Genomic DNA, 17,035 nt, shown 5'->3' on the forward strand with positions numbered 1-17,035 from the left:
ACAATAAATGAATGGTTATAATAAGACAAAATTTTAACTCATAAGAACAGCCTATTTAACACCAGCTGACAGAAGTCAGATTACCTACTCTGCAGGTTGTCTTCACTTACCATGACTGGGCTTAGGTTCCCAAGACAGAGAAAACATTAGGGCATCAGCCCTTTAAGAGATGGTCATGTCACCCATATGAAGTTCCCTTTCCAAATATTATAAAACACATTTCCCTAAAATTAGCCTTATTACTTTCATAGTTTGCTATTTAATATTTTTTAAATTGTTGAAGTATTATGGGCTGGTTGGGTGAGATCTTGGTATGGCAAAGACAGATAATTAGCCACAGTCCGTGAGGGACCATTGGCATCTCTTCTCTGTTAGAGAGGTACAAGTTAAATAGCTTGTGGGGCATTACTCCGCATCAAGCATGCGGCAAGGCAAGGAGGCAGGCATCCAAGAACCAGTTGGTACAGATAATGAACTCGTGCCACTGGCGTAATTCTGCACCACTCTCTTACCATCTAGCTAACTGAGCTAACCAACCCCCAGTGACCAAAACAGGCAGCCTATACTGTGCCAATGCAGGGCCCTGTCTCTGTCTCATAGCAAGTTGCTTGCTAAGTTTACCAAGTTAAAGGAATGAGTATAGGGCAAGAATCATCTTCCTTAAGAGCAGAGACCAAGCTTTTGGATAAAGAAGAAAAGATTAACTTCCAGTCACTCTTCAACTGCACCCTTCCCACATTTCCAACTTTAATGTGAGCTGTCATTTGCAGTAATGCATATTTAACAGGAAGGGGACATTTTAAAAAATCTAAGAGAAAAGCAAAAAACTGCAGATACTGGAAATCTGGAATAAAAACAGAAAAACTCAGCAGGCCTGACAGCATCCGGGAGAGAGAAGCACAAACGCTAACTCTGTTTCTCTCTCCACGGATGCTGTCACACCTGCTGAATTTTTCCAGCATTTTCTGATTTAATTTTATCTTAAAATATCTGGCCTAATATGAGGTAAGTTTAAACTCTTCTAGGACAGATGCACGAATTCTCTCCTGTGTATGTGGTGTTGAGTTTGAGACTGTGTATCCTTATGTATGTTATTTCCCAAGTGCTTTTATGCTATTTACTGTTTCCTAATTTGTTTTGTATTACTGCCTTGTTTTTACATATTACTCATAATAAACATGATCTTTGTTGTACTTGCTTGTTTCTCTTAATGAAAAGTAGTACAAAGTGCATCTTTGCTCTACAACACCAAAAGTAGCTCCATTTGGCAGCAGGATGGAGGGAATGCTCTCAAATAGGAGGAGGCTTGAGTCAGATGAGAGGCGGTCCATGTGGGACACAAATGGCAGCATATATCAGTTGGGCTAAATGGCCTGAATCTGTGCTCTCAATTCGACATAAAATGAATAAAATTAACTTATTTCTCTCTGACAATGTTAGAAATTCAGGTCCCTTTAAGAGTAAACCAGGACAAGCTTCAGAGTGAATTGAGAGCAGGTGATGCTCATTGAAGCCTGTACTTAAAAGCTGGGTTTTTCCCCAGTATGGGAGTTTTGCTTCTGGACAGGGAAAGGGTCTAGAAGGGAAGAGTGGTAAATGATATTTATACTGAACTATAGTTTAACAAAAAGTCAGTTGTGATTCACAGAATGTCTTCCGCTGCCTGATTCAGTTAGTGGATATCCACCTATTGAACACTCTCTACTACAGTATAGTGCTGGGTAACCTTTTAAGTGGTCAGAATATGTAGGATTAAAACATGGTGTTGTTTTTGGATGATTCTAAAGAGCTGAGGAGATTTTCACTGCTCATGCAACAGAACTGACATTCAGCCTGTACATGAAATAAAAATATTAACAGCTGAGGATATTTTTCAAGCAAATTTATATAGATTCTAGTTGCAATGAGGTAAGGGTTAATAATCTAGGCATACAATGAAAGGAAATAAAGCATAGACCAAATGTGCTATTTTTTCCCAGTCTTCCAAAATATGGTTATTAAAATTTTATTACTAGAACAAACACTAGTAAAAATATGGGAATATAGTTTAGCCACCACAAAAGATCATTTAATTAAAAACATTTGTCTGTGGTCGGTAAAATTTTATTCATCTCAGGGAGGCAGACCTACTTCATGCTATTTTACTTACCCTCCTTTCTTTTGGGATCCGGCCTTCTGCTTCTAGCTTGGCTCTTGCTTGTCGCCTTTTTAAGATTCGGTGATACTGTTTGGCGTTTACATATAACGGTTCTTCTTCAAGTAGCTCTGCACCTGGCAAGGGGATTCTCTGCATAGCTGGAACTGTACTAGCCCCTGGTACCATCTGCGTGAGTTATCATAAAAAAAGCCATTGGAAAAATTGATAAGGTAGCTTACTCTCCAGTACAAATTATTAATTTTGCAACATATATATATTGTACATCTGTCATGACTTGTACTTTAGTGTATCCTATGAAAACCAGCAAACCTCAAACTTGCTGCTTACCACAGCTTAGGTGACACAAACAAGACATGTTCTTGTTAATTCTATAGGAAATGCAGTACCATTTCCACAGTAAAATAAAAGCTATAGCAAGCAGGTTTTTAGTAGAGCATATGGAATGATAAAATGCAGATTTATGCCAGCAAGGCAAAATATCAACCAGCTGTTGGAGATTCTCTGGCAATGGTTTGTTGGGAATATGGAATATTAAAGATAAGTCACTCTGCATCACTCTCATGCCTTAAGTCGCTTGTTCAAGAGTGTGAAGGCAGTAGCTTACAAGCAGACTGTTCATCTTCATGGACAGTGCCCAGAGACAATGGAGAGGGGTTAGGACACAAGGAACAATCACAACAATATAATGAGAGAAATATTCATAGAGATTACATTAATGATTTTGTGGCTATTTACATTTCTCACTCTACATTACTCATAAATAGATAAAAGAAAAATAAAGGAATGGGCAGGTGGGCAACCTGCCTCAACACACAACTGGTCTGCTTTACTTTAAGGCAAATAGGAAAACCAGCACATGGGGAGATGATTGCGTGGTGGTATTGTCGCTGGACTAGTAATCCAGAGATTACCCAGGTCCCCATAGTAATGGTCTTGGGGACCCGCGTTCAAATCCCACCATGGCAGATGATGGAATTTGAATTCAATAAAAATCTGGAACTACAAGTCTAAATGATGAACATGAAACCATTGTCAATTGTTGTAAAAGCCCATCTGGTTCACTAATGCCCTTGAGGGAAGGATATCTGTCGTCCTTACCTGGTCTGGCCTACATGTAACTTCAGACCCACAGCAATGTGGTTGACTCTTAAATGCCCTCTGGAATGGCCTAGAAAGCCATTCAGTTGTATCAAACAGCTACAAAGTCTCAAAAAAACAGATAAAACCAGATGGACCACATGTCATCGACCTAAGCACCAGAAACGACCATGGCAAGCTCAGCCCTGTGGACCTTGCAAAGTCCTCCTTACTAACATCTGGGGGCCTAGTGCCAAAATTGGGAGAGTTGTCTCACAGACTAGTTGAGCAACAGCCTGACGTAGTCATCCTCACCGAATCATATCTTACAGATAATGTCCCAGACATTATCATCACCATCCCTGGGTATGTCCTGTCCAACTGGCAGGACAGACCCAGCATGGATGCTGGTACAGTGGTATACAGTCGGGAGAGAGTTGCCCTGGGATTCCTTGACATCGACTCTGGAGCCCATGAAGTCTCATGGCATCAGGTTAAATGTGGGCAACCTCCTGCTGATTACCACATAGGGCCCTCCCTCAGATGAAGAATCAATGCTCCTCCATGTTGAACACCGCCTGGAGGAAGCACTGAGGGTGGCAAAGGCGCAGAATGTACTCTGGGCGGGGGACTTCAATGTCCATCACCAAGAGTGGCTCGGTAGCACCACTACTGACCAAGCTGACTTAGTCCTAAAGGACATAACTGCTAGACTAGGTCTATGGGCAGGTAGTGAGGGAACTGACAAGAGGGACAAACATCCTTGAGCTCTTCCTCACCAACCTGCCTGCTGCAGATGCATATATCCATGACAGTATCAGTAGGAGTGACCACCGCACAGTCACTTTGGAGATGAAGTCCCACCTTCACATCGAGGATACCCTCCACTGCGTTGCGTGCTAAATGGGATAGATTTCGAACAGATCTAGCAACTCGAGGCATGAGGCACGGTGGGCCATCAACAGCAGCAGAATTGTACTCAAACTCAATCTATAAACTCATGGCCTGGCATATCCTCCACTCTACCATTACCATCAAGCCAAGGGATCAACCCTGGTTCAATTAAGAGTGCAGGAGGGAATGCAGCACCAGGCATACCTAAAAACGAGGTGTTTTTGGGTATAATGAGGTATAACACAGTACTACTTGTGTGCAAAACAGCATAAGCAGCAAGTGATAGACAGAGCTAAGCAATCACACAACTAATGGATCAGATCTAAGCTCTGCAGTCCTGCCACATTCAGTCGTGAATGGTGGTGGACAATTAAACAACTCACTGGAGGAGAAGGCTTCACAAATATCTCCATTCTCAATGATGGAGGAGCCCAAAACATCATGCAAAAGATAAGGCTGAAGCATTTGCCACAATCTTCAGCCAAAAGTACCGAGTGGATGAACCAACTTGGCCTCCTCCAGGGGTCCCCAGAATCACAGATGCCAGTCTTCAGCCAAATCGATTCACTCCACGTGATATCAAGAAATGGCTGAAGGCACTGGATACTGCAAAGGCAATGGACTCTGACAACATTCTGGCAATAGTACTGAACACTTGTGCTCCAGAACTTGCTGCGCCCCTAGCCAAACTGTTCCACTGGCAAACACTGGCATCTAACCGGCTATGTGGAAAATTGCCCAGGTATGTCCTGTACATATAAAGCGGGACAAATCCAACCCAGCCAATTACTGCCCCATCAGTCTATTATTGGTCAACAGTAAAGTCATGGAAAGGGTCATCAACAGTGCTTTCAAGCAGCACTTGCTTAACAATAACTTGCTTACTGATGCCCAATTTGGGTTCCGCCAGGGCCACCCAGCTCCTGTTCTCATTACAGCCTTGGTTCAAACATGGACAAAAGAGTTGAACTCCAGAGGTAAGTTGAGGGTGACTGCCCTTGCCATCAAGGTCGCATTTGACCGAGTGTGGCATCAAGGAGCCCTAACAAAACTGGAGTCAATGGGAATCAGGGGAAAACTCTCCACTGGTTGAAGTCATACCTAGCACAAAGGAAGATGGCTGTGGTTGTTGGAGGTCAGTCATCTCAGCTCCAGGACATCATTGCAGGAGGTCCTCAGGGTAGTGTCCTCGGTCCAACCATCTTCCACTGCTTCATCATGTGGTCAGAAGTGGGGATGTATGCTGACGATTGCACAACGTTCGCGACTCCTCAGATACTGAAACAGTCCATGTCCAAATGCAGCAAGACCTGGGCAATATCCAAGTTTGGGCTGACAAGTGACAAGCAGCATTCGCGTCACAGTGTCAGGCAATGACCATTTTCAACAAGAGAATCTACCCATCATCCCTGGATATTCAATTGGCTTTTTCAGCACTGAATCCCCCACTATCAACTTCCTGGGTTTACCATTGCCCAGAAACTGAACTGGACCAGCCATATATATACTATGGCTACAAGAGCGGGTCAGAGGCTAGGAATCCTGCGATGAGCAACTCACCTCCTGGCTCCAGAAAGCCTCTCCACCATTTAGAAGGCACAAGTTAGGAGTGTGATGGAATACTCTCCACTTGCCTGGATGAGTGCAGCTCCCACAACACTCAAGAAGCTTGACACCATCCAGGACAAAGCAGCCCACTTGATTGGCACCCCATTCACAAACATTCACTTCCTCCACCACCGATGCACAGTAGCAGCAGTGTGTACCATCTATAAGATGCATTGGGGATTCACCAAGGCTCCTTAGACAGCAACTTCCAAACTCACGACCACTACCATCTAGAAGGACAAGGGCAACAGATGCATGGGAACACCGCCACCTAGGAGTTCCTTTCCAAGTCCCTCACCATCCTGACTTGGAAATATATCGCTGTTCCTTCAGTGTCACAGGGTCAAAATCCTGGAACTCCTTCCCTAACAGCACTGTGGGTGTACCTATTTCATGGACTGCAGCAGTTCAAGAAGGCAGCTCACCACCACCTTCTAAAGAGCAACTAGGGATGGGCAATAAATGCTAGCCCAGCCAGCGAAGCCCACATCCCGTAGTGAATTAAAAAAAAATGTAGCATGGCTGAGATTCCCTCATGTCTTCATCTGAATTATCACTTTTTTTTTGCTTAGCACACAGCCTAATCAGGTTGACTAATGGTTGGATCAGAGATTGAGAACCACTGAAAAGAACTTACATCCTCCCATCTTACAACTCAATACATCTTTATCACACAGTTAGTCTGATAACCAGTGATTCAAAATGTATTTATCTCAAGGGTGAAATCCCTCTTTGCGATCTTAAACGGCCTTGCTATGATTTGGGGAATAAATATTCTGTAAATGGTTAAGCTGTAATCTATTCACAAGATTGCCCAAAACTAGACTTACCATCACCATACCGCCTGCATTGACCATACTTCCGGCAACTGGTAGTGTTACCGTTACAGTGCCTTGGCTGCTATTTGTGGTGCTTGTGCTGGCTCCCGTCTGGACAATTTGGGCCCCAGCAAGGCTGGCAGCAGGAATCGTGATCATGCCTGTAACAGGGACTGCAACTTTAGCACGTAACACAAAGAGGGGAAAGACAAGACAAAAAGGAGACAAACAAAAAAGAGGGAAGAGTGCAAACAGAGAATAGGTTTGAGACAGAGAGATGTAAGAGAGAACAGAGAAAAAGAAAAATGAAAGGAACAAGATTAATCCCTTCACTTTTCAGTAAAACAATAAATATAATCTTTAAAAACTTGTGTAAAAATAATAAAATTAAAAGCAAAGTAAAACAACCCCTTGCTCAGAACAATGTAATTTAAAAAAAATAAAACTGGTCTGAAAGTAATGCAAAGCAGAGATCATTGCAAATTAAAATGGTCCAGATTTTCAAATATTTTGCTAATATGCTTTAATTCTGTTGTGAACAATGTCACTGCCACTTTCAAAAACAGTTCCTCTGACATGTCTTCCTTCTTCCTTAACCGAGGTTTTCCATCCACGGTGGGCCCTCAACTGTGTCCGGCCCATCTCCCACGCATCCACCGTCACATTCTTCTCCCTCCCAGAAACATGTCAGGGTCCCCCTTGTTCTCACTTATCACCCCACCAGCCTCCACATTCAAAGGAGCATCCTCCGCCATCTCCAGCATGATGCCACCACCAAACACATCTTCCCTTCACCCCCACCCCCCTCCGTGGCATTCCGCAGGGATCGTTCCCTCTGGGACACCCTGGTCCACTCCTCCACCACCCCCTACACCTCAAGCCCCTCCCATGGCACCTTCTCATGCAAACGCAGAAGGTATAACACCTGCCCCTTTATTTCCCCTCTCCTCACCGTCCAAGGGCCCAAACACTCCTTTCGAATGAAGCAGCATTTTACTTGCACTTCCCTCAATTTAGTCTACTGCATTCGCTGCTCCCAATGCAGTTTCCTCTACATTGGAGAGACCAAATGCAGACTGGGTGACCGCTTTGCGGAACACCTTCGGTCTGTCCACAAGCATGACCCAGACCTCCCTGTCACTTGCCATTTCAACACTCCACCCTGCTCTCATGCCCACACGTCCATCCTTGGCCTGCTGCAATGTTCCAGTGAAGCTCAACGCAAACTGGAGGAACAGCAACTCATCTTCCGACTAGGCACTTTACAGCCTTCTGGACTGAATATTGAGTTCAACAATTTTAGATCATGAACTCTCTCCTCCATCCCCAGCCCTCTTCCGATCCCCCTTTTTTCCAATAATTCATATAGATTTTTCTTTTCCCACCTATTTCCATTATTTTAAAATGTATTTCCATCCATTGTTTTATCTCTACCTTTTAGCCTATTTCAATCCCTTCCCTTCCCCCCACCCCACCCCCACTAGGGCTATCTGTACCTTGCTCATCCTGCTTTCTACCCTTAATGTCACCTATTAGCACATTCCTCAGATAATATCACCACCATCAACATCTCTTTGTCCTTTTGTCTATGACATCTTTTGGCAATCTCCACCTATCACTGGCCCTCTATCCAGCTCTACTTGCCCCCCCCACCCCCAATTAAAGCAGCTTATATTTCACCTCTCTTCTATTTTTCCTTAGTTCTATTGAAGAGTCATATGACTCGAAACGTTAACTGTATTCCTCTCTGCAGATGCTGTCAGACCTGCTGAGTTTTTCCAGGTATTTTCATTTTTGTTTTTGTTTTGGATTTCCAGCATCCACAGTTTTTTGCTTTTATCTTAATGTACTACCTCATGTGTGCTTTGTGCAGAGTTTGGAGACATTTATGATATAGTGTGAGTATAGCAATATTTTGGGGTTAAATTTTATGATCAAACATGGAGCGAGTTCCCAATCTCAGTGATGCTATGGGACCACAGCAGTGAAATGAAGCTAGATGCTTTTCCAGAAAAGGAAAGTAAGAAAAAACAAATCACAGGTTATGTTACCTTGATGACATGCAGTCCATTTGGCTCAAAAACATATAACAGAGATCTGTGAAAAGGCTGCTTGCCTTACTGAACATAAAAGAGATATGACCCAAAGAAGGGCTGGGGGAAGGGACAGTAAGTGATAGATTTTTGTTGAAATTTAAAGCAAATTAAAATAAACACTTTTTTTTATCTCTGGCATTTACGAAGTTAAAATTAATAGCCCTATTTGTAATGGAGTGATTTTTGCTTTCTAATCTCAATGTTAATGCCATTTATATATATTAGAAAGTGAGTACTGGCTTGCTGCAGGAAGCTTGATTCATGGTTGCTTTCACTCAGCACAGTAGTTCTTACTTAGATATATTTAGCCAATACCAAAATGGCATCTCTGAATAATGCATATAACTCACTTAAATATTCTGCAGTAAATGTCAATGCTGACCACTTCATCTTTTGCTTAAACTTTTAAAATTTCAATTAAATGTTGAAACTCCTCCTAGTGAAAACTGGAGGAACAGCAAAATGCTATGCCTCCCAGTAGATAATACTGCACAAATCCTTGTACTCTGTAGTGCTGGCTGTGAATATAGTAGCATAATCCAAGAAGGCTATGACAACAAAGCTGACTTTCTCTCTCCTATTCTTACCTGACTTTTTATTTTTAATCACCTTTTCTCACCAGCTATATTTTTCTGGAGCCAACTGCCAAGAGCTGTGCCAGTACATGGGGTGGGGTTTGTCCTTCAACTCTCCTCTCCACCACAATGTAGGGAAATACCCAGCCTCAAATCAGCATTTCATGCTAGCAGAACTACAGAGACCTTGGATTGAGACACCCACAGTTGCAAGGGTGGCCTCATTATTGTGACATATTTTCAATACATGATTTAGAAATATACAAAACAAGCAAACTCTGCTAGGTGCTAATAACACGATGCCCTTACGCAAACAAACACAGGTCCATTAGTGCATGCATTGATGTAAGAATAATGAAGCAGGTTTTCTTGCTCCTATGCTTGGGGCTGTTGGAACGTCTGGAAACAGTGAATATCAGACAGGCTCTATTTATGCATATATTCCTCCCTAACCAACTTTCCTGTAATTGCTGTACCAGGGAAATCCTACAACACAAGATGCAGGAAGAGACAGAATTGAAGTGAAGCTGCATCATGCAAAAAGGGCTTGCCTTTTCAATCAACATCAAGCTGCTGCAGAAAACCAGGTCATTTGTGGACGATACTGATGATGAAGAATAGTTCTTGCATCTATATGGTGGGCAGCACTATTGATAGGACTTTTTCGAAAATTATATTTTACAATATCTATTGCATCCTGCGTTTCCTACTCTTAGTAACAGCAAACCTATTCCGGCCCATTTGGATGTGTTGAGACTGGACAACCTCTGGAGATTTGGTTTGCTGAACAGAAATGATATGAAAAATAAGGGTGCCACATGGCCATCGTATTCAATTGGAGAAATATAAATTGGAGTGAAAACTGTGAAAGATCAGGAAATTCCAGTCTAACGATAACTTAATTATCAATTCCAAAAATTGACTTACGATAAGCGTCTGTAATTGTTTTCCTAATGTGCAATTTCATACATTTATTGCTGCTAATAGCTTACCTCAGTAAATTTTGTTACTTTTGAAGATGCTCCTTGAAAGAGCAGGAAATATCACATTTAACCTTTTTATCCTTCATACCTTTTAATTTTATTATTCCCTATTTTCAAAAATGCATAACCAGATCTTGTTTTTCTTGAAGTCATTCAAGTCTGATTTTTTAAATTAAAAGGTCCACTTTTTCTACTTGCTTTGCAATACTTGACCATTATTATAACCATCAAACAATTCTCACCATCAGCAAAGAAGACATCAAATCTCAAGCTATGACCACATTCTTCCCCTGCTCTCTGTTTAGCGTTGGACTTGGGCAAAGTGGCAACCCTAATTGTCTCAAGGTTGACACTGTTATGAGTTTCATGGTGTACTTTACTAAATTGTAGAAAAGTGATCACCAATGCATCCATTAGCAACATGGTTTTACCACAAAAATAGGCTTCTCTGTACACTAGCCATACATTGCATTTAGTTTTCAAAGCATGGGTTAAACAACTAACCCATTGGGCAGTCACACACAAGTCATATCAGTTTTGAGCCTGTACCTGGTATAAGTGCACTGTTAATGAGTGCTTACCCTATCAGAAGGGATCAGAAACTAAATTTAACTTACATTAGCAGCTCATAACACATTTATAGGGAAAATACACAAAATTCAAATAATGAACAGTTATTCAAAGAAATGTGGCCAAGAGACCAATCAGAAATTCTACAGTGACAGTAGGAAAGAAGAGGGGAAATCATCTGATTGAGTCACTACTGTTTGCTTTTATCATTTGATCAATGCCAAAAAATGAATTCCAACAAACTTGTTGATTACCTTGCTGGAGTATGGTGCCGTCTGCATTAACTGGTTGATACACAATTGTCTGCCCCTCTGCAGTCTGTGCCACCTGCTGTCCTTGCACTATTTGCTGTTGACCATATTCAGTTATGAAAATAATTAATTATTATTTTTTGCCACTGTTCCAAATTAAATACAGTTAGATAGACATTTATACATTGCTTGTAATTTACAGAATATGTAACAGGGAGATAGCCACACACAAAGTATTTTAGACAACTCAATGGATCTAATCTTGTTAGCAATTTTAATTTTAAGTTATAATTTTGTAGATGCCAGCTGTAATGATGTTGATGACCAATGAATCTTTTTAAACAGGTAAGTAGGATGGATATTTGGAAGATTTGTGCTATACAGCTACTGGCAGTAGGTCAAAGCTGGCAAATAAGTTCAAAGAATTTCTTCTGGCTTAATCTCGATTAGGACATTAGGTAAATATTCACATGCAGAACCCAACATTTTTTTTCAGCTATTCTCTGGCTTTGTATTACACTTGCCATAACAAATGCCTCCCTCTAACTACAAGTTCAGGTTAAGGTCCTAATATGGTCTTCTCAGAGGTTGCTGGGAATGGCTACTAATAAGTATCATTTAATAGGAGGAGTTATAGGATATCTTAATTTTATCATCCATCTTGACTATAAGCTACTGATATTCATTCATCTAGGCCAAATGGATTGGGGCAGCAAACAGTTTTTAGATTCTGACAAGGAATTACTAGGCTGCAATCTTTCTTCTATTTGCACCAATTAAAACATAAGTTTGAAACATTTTGAGAACTGAAAATTGCAAAGATCAACTTAGCTTTATTCATAAAGGGACCATGTCAATTTCTGGAGTTTTAAGCCTTAACTGGTTGAACAATGGCCTTTGGAGCTGGTTTCAGAGAAGTAATTTATATAATGACATTTTTAAGAAATAGGCCAAAATGTTTCAGATACAAATGACTGTCCTTTAAATGCAACAAATACATTTAAGCAGGCAAATGTAGTAGCCATCTGGTATGTACCTAATTCTCACCAGCAATAGTGAGATGAATTACATTATTAGTGGTGCCAATTGAAGGAAGAAGGTTGGCCCTAAGTATCATGGGATTCTTAACGTTCAACTTAACAGTAAAGGTTGGGTGGGGGGGCACCTTGGTTTAATGTTTCATCTGAAACATAATGCAGCATTTCTTCAAAACAGCACAAAGTGTCAGTCTAAATTATGTTTACGTGTCTAGAGTAGGACATCAGAACTAATTGAAACGTTAACTCTGTTTCTCTCTCCACAGATGTTGCCAGATCTTCCGACTATTTCCAGCATTTTCTGTTTTACAACTTAAGAGTAGGGTTGGAACACATAAATTAAGTCAGAGGTGACAGTGATACCAATTGAGTCAAGCTGGAACCTTTCAGCCAAAAAGGCCAACTCTCACCTTTGAAGTAGACTGTAGAACTTGGAAGGTTCAGATAAAAAGGGTAACTAACATTCTTAAGACCCTTTTTAAAAAGGAGTACATTATAAATAAGGCTAAAGTTTAGATACAGAATTGAAACAATAGAAACTGATAAACAACACATAAAAAACAAAAATCAGATTGAAAGTGATTTAAGTATTTATCTCCGTCATATAGGGTTAACGTTCACAAGATTTAAGTGGCTTTAATATTTTAATACAGAGTTAAGTTTCAGCATTACATGTGCATGCTGAAAACTCTCGATAGCTAACAACACTACTGTCAAAACATAATGGATGTGCTGTCAGTATAGTCAAGATGATCGATTTCAACATGTACCAACAATGATTTTAGATTTGATAAAAGTCTGTTTGATTCATTAATATATGGAAATATAGCAGCATAATATAGACTGAGATTTGTAATTCTAGGTGTAAGGTGAAAAAGACAAGTGTAATGGAATGGCGAGTTGCCAATTTCCACACTCAAACACCTTCTGGTCAGTTGTACGAGTGGTACCGATGAGGCTTGGCTTCTGAGTAAAAACAGGAATTATGTATTTGATGAGGTACAAGGAATTATGGACTTGTCATCCAGAGGTAAGGGTAATGCTCTGGGGACACAGGTTCAAATCCAACCACAGCATTTTTTGGAATTTAAATTCTGGAATATAAAGCTAGTCTCAGTAATGGTGACCACGACAACTATCATCAATTGTAAAAACCCACCGGGTTCACTTTAGGGAAGGAAATCAGCCATCCTTACCCAGTTTGGCCTACATGTGACTCCAGACCCACAGCAAATTGGTTGACTCTTAAATACCCTCTGAACAGGGTACTTTAGGACGGACAATAAAAGTTGGTGTAGTAAGCAATGCCCACATCCCATGAACGAATATTTAAAAAAACACAGACACAAAAATTGGATTACTTCTAGGATAATCAGTATCTAGTTTCATTCATGGGTCAGTGGTAGCACTCTTACCTCTGGGTCTGAAGGTTGAGGGTTCAAGTCCCATGCCAAGACTTGAGCACAAAACCTAGGCCAACACTCTTGTGCACTGCCAAATGCGATGTTAAACAGAGGCCCTCCCATCCCTTTCAGCTGGACATAAGGGATCCCATGGCACTATTATGGCCAAAGTTTGCCCCTAAACCAAATCACTAAAACTGATTATCTGGTCATTTTTGCATTGTTATTTGTGGCACCTTGCTGTGTGGAAAATTATCTGCCACCTTTCTGCCATGACAACAGTGACTAAACTTCAAAAATTACTTAATTGGTTATGAAGTGCTTCGCGAGTTCCTGAGGTTGTGATTTGTATGAATGCAAGTCTTTCTTTTGAACTGGACAATGAACTTTATTGAATGCTGCAATTTTTAAAAATGTATGCATAAGCAAACCTGTTTTACCAAAGTAATATCATCTGTTGATTCTGGACTGGGCAAAAGCTGGCAATTCTATGCCATCTAGAGTTCGAACACAAGAAATCTTGGAATGAGAAAACTTAATTTCTACCATCAATCCTATTCCTTCCAAATATGAATACCTCCTGCATTATCCCCCTCCCCACCTATCCCAATAGCATCATGGAAACATATAACACAGAAGGTGGCTATTCAGCCCAATTTATCTGTGCTGCCTCTCTGAATTAACCACCACTCCACTTGTTCTCCATAGCCCTACAAAGATTTACTTTTTATGTATGTATCCTATGCACTTTTAGTATTCAGGTAACTTACCTGTGTTTGTCCTGCTGTCACAGCTGCCTGAGGCTGCTGAATAATAATTTGTTGTGCCTGACCTTGTTGGTTCTGGACCTGAACAGCCTGTCCACTTTGAAGCTGGAGCTGACTTGGTTGAACCAGCTGAATCTAAAAAGAATGCATAAACAGTCCATATTAGTAACTACAAATTATATGAAGATGCAATAATTGCTTGTGGATTAGAACAAGCTGAAAGTCCTGTACGTTCTTTGAGTCTGGCAAATTATATCAATGACTCTATTACAAATAGAAAGCTACAAGGTACACTCCTCATGGATATATTATCAACAGAATCCACTACTGGATACTGGAATGAACTGATCTACTTTTGCTTTAAGTGATTATTGTTTTTTATAAATTATAATGGAGCAAGAAAAGGTCATTCCAAGTGCCAATGAGATCACTGCTTCAGGTAGCCTTATTCACTGATTCCCTTTACCTCAGTTCAATCCATCGATCATCACATTGTTCCAAATTGAAGTTCTCAATATTCAGCATATGCAAAGTTGTGCTTATGTTTTGAAGCCCCAGAAAAAAAAACAATTTAACCAGCCAACAGCCCAATAAAAACATACTTAGCTCCATCTAAATTAGTCCACTGTACCTGTGCGGCCTCTCTGGGAATAGCCACCAATCAGTCCCGTTCCCCTGTTCTTTTTCTAAAGTCCTGCAAATACCTCTTTACTTAGTCACTTCTCCTTTAAGATGTTCCTTAAAACCTACCTCTTTGGCTGAGCTTTTGGTCACCTGTCCAAATACCTCCTCACATGGTTTGATGTGAAATTCGGTTTGGTAATGCTCTTTTGAGGTGTCCTGGGACATTTTATTAATTCAAAGATACTATTACATATGAAAGTTGTTAACAGGGACGCAAAATTATGAATTTATAGACTGTCAATTTATTAAGCAAAGAAAATCCAGCAATCCAGAAGTAAGGTCACTAAGGTCGTTACCGTTTGGGGATGTAATCTATCAGGTGACATGACAGAACACTATTGGAAAAAATCATATCAGGGAACTATTACAACAGCCTCTGTTTGGGAATTCACTCTAGCCAGTTTATTTGCATCATTCTACCTATATATATAAAAAACAATTTCCTTCATTCCTCCCCTGAAAGTGCTGTCTCTTGCTTGCACAGATGGTAACCTTCTCGGAGACCTTACCTCATTGGCCATTCTTCATGTGTTAGCAGTGAGTGTTGTTAGGCTATTCAACAAGCAAACATCATTACTGAGCCTAATGATGTCCTGACATGACATCTACAACAAGGGCATTTTCCAGCAGGTATCATCTGAACGTAATCAGTGTAGACCCCTGGCTGATTTTAAACCTTCAGAAATATGGAAATCAATTGAATTACACTACCTATCTCTGGCTGAGATTGGTCAACTCAGCACAGGGCAGGAATCAAAGCTAGTCGGAATAGTTTAGTACATCCACACACTATTTTGTTACAATAGTTGTGGATCAATACAACAGAAATATTATTATCCCTAAATCAAAGGAATTAATACGAGGAGAAAAGTGATTCTTTTATGAGAAAGAACTATATGCTGACCTGTTGTATACCTTGTCCTCCGGAGACAGGAACCTGCATAATTGTCTGTCCCTGACCTGTAGGTACTGCCTGAACCATGATTGGCTGACCGGTTGACGTGATGAGCTGACCACCACTAACTTGAACCATTAATGGCTGACTCTAGACCAATAAACAATAGAGAGGGATAACATAAAAGATAAAAGCAGAGTATTAGTGCTGTCTTATAGATACACAGATGCAGTGCATGTACAACACCTATATCATTTTCAATGCTCTGGGGACCTGGGTTGGAATCCCACCACGGCTGATGGTGAAATCTGAATTCAATAAAAATTTGGAATTAAAAGTCTGATGATGACTGAGAAACCATTGCCAATTGTTGTAATATATAATGTCCTTCAGGGAAGGAAATCTGCTGTCACATTGCTGTGGGTCTGGCCTACACGTGACTCCAGATCCACAGCAATGTGGCTGACTCTTAAATCCCTCTGAATAAGGGCAATTAGGAATTGGCAATAAATGCTGGCCCAGCCAGCGATGCCCACATCCCATGAATGAATTGGAAAAAAAACTGGCCTCATTGCCCATACAGCAAATTTCTAGTCTTGCAGTTGATTTCGAGAAAGGACAGGGAAAAGAGTGAGTTATCCATTCCTGCATACCACCTGAAGACTGGCAGTAGAGTACAATTTGTAAATGCAAATCACAGTAAACCACATGCACAAATGGAAGTATTTGACCTATTGGATTCATACCTGTTGTTGAATCTGTCCCTGAACCACTATCTGTTCAGTTGAATTGCTGTTATTTGCTGTGTACTGTTCCATTATTAACGTGAATATGTAAGCAGATTCTTGGCAGAATGTTGTTCAAATTGAACAAAACCTAAAAAATAGTTAAAGCAAGATGTGAAATTCTAATTCATTTTGTAAACTTTCTGGTATCAGTTATAGGTACTGCACAAATTTTCTAGATTTATCACAACATTCCAAACAATATAAGCATATGTAGGTAAGATAGGCAAGACAGCAAGATACAGGTTGCATGAGGTTTAAAATTCATGATTGAAATATATAAATATGGATAAATGCATCCAACCAAACATATTGTAGGAAGAGTCTGACAATGGAGGTCATACTATGAAAATGTTCTTTTCTCCTACCTCCTCAATGTTTCGATAATGGATTGCTCAAAATCTATAAAAAATTGTAACTTAATTAAGATCTTG

The 17,035-nt window shown here is 40.5% G+C and overlaps 1 protein-coding gene across 6 annotated transcripts in view; it reads right to left on the minus strand.

The window, feature by feature from the left end:
* Positions 1–17,035, minus strand: part of LOC121282219 (nuclear transcription factor Y subunit alpha-like) — a 64,197-nt gene that overhangs the window by 16,864 nt on the left and 30,298 nt on the right. For 4 of the 6 annotated variants that reach the window (XR_005944017.1, XR_005944018.1, XM_041195813.1 and 1 more), the window contains exons 2-7: positions 16,563–16,692; positions 15,826–15,966; positions 14,241–14,372; positions 11,034–11,127; positions 6,568–6,734; positions 2,150–2,323 (exon numbers count right to left, since the gene is read on the minus strand). Coding sequence is in view for 2 of the 6 variants with exons in the window: in XM_041195813.1 (XP_041051747.1) it covers positions 2,150–2,323; positions 6,568–6,734; positions 11,034–11,127; positions 14,241–14,372; positions 15,826–15,966; positions 16,563–16,634 (780 nt within the window). In the remaining 4 variants the exon portion in view is untranslated. The remainder of the gene's footprint in view (positions 1–2,149; positions 2,324–6,567; positions 6,735–11,033; positions 11,128–14,240; positions 14,373–15,825; positions 15,967–16,562; positions 16,693–17,035) is intronic. The other 2 variants (XR_005944019.1, XR_005944020.1) reach the window with 2 other exon arrangements.

The sequence above is a fragment of the Carcharodon carcharias genome, chromosome 9 (genome assembly GCF_017639515.1).
Source record: "Carcharodon carcharias isolate sCarCar2 chromosome 9, sCarCar2.pri, whole genome shotgun sequence".
NCBI lineage: Eukaryota > Metazoa > Chordata > Chondrichthyes > Lamniformes > Lamnidae > Carcharodon > Carcharodon carcharias.